At 50.4% G+C, this 5,509-nt stretch overlaps 1 protein-coding gene across 1 annotated transcript in view; it reads right to left on the bottom strand.

The window, feature by feature from the left end:
* Positions 1–484: 484 nt before the first annotated feature.
* The window catches only part of eya4 (EYA transcriptional coactivator and phosphatase 4), a gene marked incomplete at both ends in the record, with an annotated part of 14,603 nt that continues 9,578 nt past the window's right edge, over positions 485–5,509 (bottom strand). Inside the window, 2 exons of the mRNA XM_084453532.1 lie at positions 485–565; positions 1,786–1,886. Of these exons, the coding sequence (XP_084309658.1) occupies positions 485–565; positions 1,786–1,886 (182 nt within the window). The remainder of the gene's footprint in view (positions 566–1,785; positions 1,887–5,509) is intronic.

Here is a 5,509-nt window from a genome sequence, read left to right as displayed (position 1 = left end):
AAAGAAACAAAAATTAAGTTGCTTTTCATTCACAAACACACTTCTGCCTGGTTAGTGAGTGACCCTGGTGAGGGACGGACTCCATCGCTCTGTCTCAGACTGGAACGCTGCGCTGAGGGAAGCATGAGTTATCAAAGGTTGATGTTTCCCAAACGTTTACATGAGAAGACTGCGTTCTCCAGACAGGGATCAAGGTTCCACAGAGGTCAGTGGAAGTACGTTTGAGAGTTCAGTCCCGTTCTCTTTTCCTCTCCTCCTCTCTCTCTCCCTCCTGCTCTCTCTCTTCTCTTCTTAAGACAGTTCAGAGTTCTCAAATCCAGATGTTCGGAAAAAAAAAGACAAAAAAAAAAAGAAAGGAGAAAACGTTGCAGTGTACTGTGGTTGTTTCTTAAATAGATATACAAAAGAAGGGTCTGTATCTCCCGTCGCCATGGTAACAGTAACAGGTACTCGGATGTGTCCATCACTATAGTAACAGTAACAGCTACAGGTACTCAAACTCCAGTGCTTGGTGCAACGCCAGCAGATCAGAGTGACTGGATATCCTCCAGAAAGGCATGTTGTGCTGTGGGACAGACGAACGCGCACACACACACACACACACACACACACACACACACACACACACACACACGCACACACGCAGGTTAGATATGCCAACAGAACATACAAATATATTGAAAACCACCACCATTGTCATGCAAGCTACAGTGCATTAGCCCTGGGTTTGGCAAAGCACTGCAAACAAAGTCCATGCTTTCCTAGACTACACACCGGGTCAGACTACACACCTGGTCAGACTACACACCACCTGGTCAGACTACACACCACCTGGTCATACTACACACCCCCTGGTCATACTACACACCCCCTGGTCAGCGCCCAGCAGAGCTCCTCAACTAACCCCAAGCTGAGCAGAAGACGGGCGGGAATCAACACACTACCCAACAATACAGTTTCGCATTTAGAAGCGTTGGTTGATTTACATAGTTTCATCAGTTGACTTTACATGTACAAAACTGTCAGTCGTTCTCTCATTCGCACACGTGTACACACACACACACACACACACACACACACACACACACACACACACACACACACACACACACACACACACACACACACACACAAAATATACCTAACCTCAAATACCATGATACTACAAAGCTTAAGGAGAACAAGGTGCTACTCATTAACTGTCAGTCCAACACAATGGAGATTGGTCAGTTGTAAAGCTTCACCCGCTGTGTTCATCATGTCAAATGTGACGTGTGTGTACTGTACTTCATAGCGTTCACTTTTTTGGATCGTCATCAATGGATTGAGCGGCGCCTCAAGGTGACTGTTGTGTTTCTAGAGACAGGTAGAACCGCAAGGTGAAGTTTTACAATCCCAATAACTCGTTCTACTGGAACAGTTCGGAACGAAAGTCTGCTTTCATTTCCCGGCAGTGCAGAGTAGAACGGAGAGCGACAGCAGATGGAAACGAAAACCACAACGAACTCAAAAACTCAAAACCACTACTGCAACAGAGAAAGGCAGGCTGGTCCAATCAGAGCTCACGCGCGGCGTGGGGGGAGGGAGGGGGCAGGGGTGCCTCCCGGGTGCTTTACCTTTTTGGCCGCCTGCTCCTCTTCCACACCATCCCCAATTACAACATACACTACTTTCCTGCCAAACCTTTGCATTATGCGCTCAAAGCAACTCTCTTTGCCTGCAAACATAAACAAGGGGGGTGAAAAGGTCAGCGAGGTCAAAGGTGAGGAGGCGGCGGACGTTTACCTGGCTGGCCGCATGCTCCTCATCCCGCCCATCTCCAATCACAACATATGTTATGTTAGTGCCAAAGCGGGAGACTATACGCTCAAAACAGCTCTCTTTGCCTGGAGACAAACAAAGTCTTTCACAGATTTTCTTTTCGTATTTTGTCGTTGTTGTTATTGTTGTTGGGTAAAACACAGGATGAGACAAGGAGGATGTCAGGGTTGGGGGTGGGGATGAGACAAGGATGATGTCAGGGGTGGGGGTTGGGATGAGGGGAGACAGGGAGAAGACACACACACACACGCACGCACGCGCACACACACACAAAGGAATGTGTACACACACATGAAAGAATGTGTACACTCGCACACGCACACACACACACACACACACACACACACACACACACACACACACACACACACACACACACACACACACACAGTCTTATTTTCCATAAACAAAGAGAGAGGAGAGTGGGCTCATTCTAACAGGTCCTGACACACACACACACACACACACACACACAGTGCAGCCAGAGAGGCGCTCCGATTCACACAGGAACCACCGATAACCGTAACCATGACCACCGACACAGGTGTGCTACACAAGCAGAGCCTGGCGTCCGACGGCAGATATGAACACCAGGCCTCCTCACACACACCGCCGAGGCACCGGACACAGACCCCCACAGCCTATGGATGGGTATGAATGGCCTGTTGCCCTTACATACTCACACCCATCAAATCTGTTACGATTTGTGATCGAGGGGAAGAAGCGATGAAGACAAAAACAAAAAAACAAAACAACTTGTATTTACTGTCCAGTGGATTTTGAGTCAGGGGGTCAGTTTGTTTGCGGTGACCTCACGTGGACCTCTACCTGCTACCTGTGTCCCTCAGAGAGGCTGGGATGTCCTCACGTGGACCTCTACCTGCTACCTGTGTCCCTCAGAGAGGCTGGGGTGACCTCACGTGGACCTCTACCTGCTACCTGTGTCCCTCAGAGAGGCTGGGATGACCTCACGTGGACCTCTACCTGCTACCTGTGTCCCTCAGAGAGGCTGGGATGTCCTCACGTGGACCTCTACCTGCTACCTGTGTCCCTCAGAGAGGCTGGGATGTCCTCACGTGGACCTCTACCTGCTACCTGTGTCCCTCAGAGAGGCTGGGGTGACCTCACGTGGACCTCTACCTGCTACCTGTGTCCCTCAGAGAGGCTGGGATGTCCTCACGTGGACCTCTACCTGCTACCTGTGTCCCTCAGAGAGGCTGGGGTGACCTCACGTGGACCTCTACCTGCTACCTGTGTCCCTCAGAGAGGCTGGGATGACCTCACGTGGACCTCTACCTGCTACCTGTGTCCCTCAGAGAGGCTGGGATGACCTCACGTGGACCTCTACCTGCTACCTGTGTCCCTCAGAGAGGCTGGGATGACCTCACGTGGACCTCTACCTGCTACCTGTGTCCCTCAGAGAGGCTGGGATGACCTCACGTGGACCTCTACCTGCTACCTGTGTCCCTCAGAGAGGCTGGGATGACCTCACGTGGACCTCTACCTGCTACCTGTGTCCCTCAGAGAGGCTGGGATGACCTCACGTGACCTCTACCTGCTACCTGTGTCCCTCAGAGAGGCTGGGATGACCTCACGTGACCTCTACCTGCTACCTGTGTCCCTCAGAGAGGCTGGGATGACCTCACGTGGACCTCTACCTGCTACCTGTGTCCCTCAGAGAGGCTGGGATGACCTCACGTGGACCTCTACCTGCTACCTGTGTCCCTCAGAGAGGCTGGCTGGTTGTGGTCGTTAGCATCCATCTAAAACGTGTCTCAACTGATCCCATGTGTTTGAGACTGATGGCCCAGTCCCACTACGGGTCAAACATGACCACAACCACAGACCCAGGAAACCTGACCTTTGACCTCGCTCAAATACTGCCTACATCACATGGAAGGGTCATGACCCCCATGGTTCAATTGATTGACATTGAACCTGAAACTAATCATTAGCCCATCGACTAATAAGAGGGCTAGGAACTGTGTGTGTGTGTGTGTGTGTGTGTGTGTGTGTGTGTGTGTGTGTGCATGGCATGCGTATGCATTGTATGCAAGATTAGGTCAGTCAGCAAAGCCTGTTTCCATTTAGCATTAAAACATGGATGTTTTATGACCAGAGCCAACACCCCCCTCTCCTCTCTCTCTCTGTCTCTCTCACACACACCACACACACTCCCCCTCTCCTCTCTCTCTCTGTCTCTCTCTCTCTCTGTCTCTCTCACACTCACCACACACACTCCCCCCCTCTCCTCTCTCTCTCTCTCTCTCTCACACACACACCACACACACCCCCCCTCTCCTCTCTCTCTCTGTCTCTCTCACACACCACACACACACTCCCCCTCTCCTCTCTCTCTCTCTCTCTCACACACACCACACACACTCCCCCCCTCTCCTCTCTCTCTCTGTCTCTCTCACACACACCACACACACTCCCCCTCTCTCCTCTCTCTCTCTGTCTCTCTCACACACACACACCACACACACTCCCTCACACACACCAGACACACTCCATACAACAAACACAGAAGCATACCCCCCCCTCTCCTCTCTCTCTCTGTCTCTCACACACACACCACACACACTCCCCCTCTCTCCTCTCTCTCTCTGTCTCTCTCACACACACCACACACACTCCATACAACAAACACATAAGCATACCCCCCCCTCTCCTCTCTCTCTCTGTCTCTCACACACACACCACACACACTCCATACAACAAACACAGAAGCATACCCCCCCTCTCCTCTCTCTCTCTGTCTCCCTCACACACACCACACACACTCCATACAACAAACACATAAGCATACCCCCCCCTCCACCCCCCTCTCCTCTCTCTCTCTGTCTCTCTCACACACACCACACACACTCCATACAACAAACACAGAAGCATACCCCCCCCTCTCCTCTCTCTCTCTGTCTCTCTCACACACACCACACACACTCCATACAACAAACACATAAGCATACCCCCCCTCTCCTCTCTCTCTCTGTCTCTCTCACACACACCACACACACACCCCCCCTCTCCTCTCTCTCTGTCTCTCTCACACACACCACACACACTCCATACAACAAACACAGAAGCACACCCCCCCTCAAGTGAACCTCGGCTCAACTCAAACATTGGGGGAGTAATCATAATACACCATCACAATACACCATCATAATACACCATCACAATACACCATCATAATACACCATCACAATACACCATCACAATACACCATCCCAATACACCATCACAATAAAGCATCACAATAAAGCATCACAATAAAGCATCACAATAAAGCATCACAATAAAGCATCACAATAAAGCCTTTAGAAGGTTAAAACCTGGATGTCTGGTGAGCTCACTTTACTGTCAACTGGGATCTAGTGTGTGAGAGTTAAGCATGCTGAGTTGAACTGGGATCTAGTGTGTGAGAGTTAAGCATGCAGTACTGAGTTGAACTGGGATCTAGTGTGTGAGAGTTAAGCATGCAGTACTGAGTTGAACTAGGATCTAGTATGTGAGAGTTAAGCATGCAGTACTGAGTTGAACTGGGATCTAGTGTGTGAGAGTTAAGCATGCAGTACTGAGTTGAACTGGGATCTAGTGTGTGAGAGTTAAGCATGCAGTACTGAGTTGATCTGGGATCTAGTGTGTGAGAGTTAAGCATGCAGTACTGAGTTGAACTGGGATC

Source organism: Borostomias antarcticus, assembly GCF_949987555.1.
Source record: "Borostomias antarcticus genome assembly, chromosome: 19".
Taxonomy (NCBI): Eukaryota; Metazoa; Chordata; class Actinopteri; order Stomiiformes; family Stomiidae; genus Borostomias; species Borostomias antarcticus.
The sequence above is the reverse complement of the archived record's forward strand: the minus strand, read 5'-3'. Positions and strand labels throughout refer to the sequence as shown.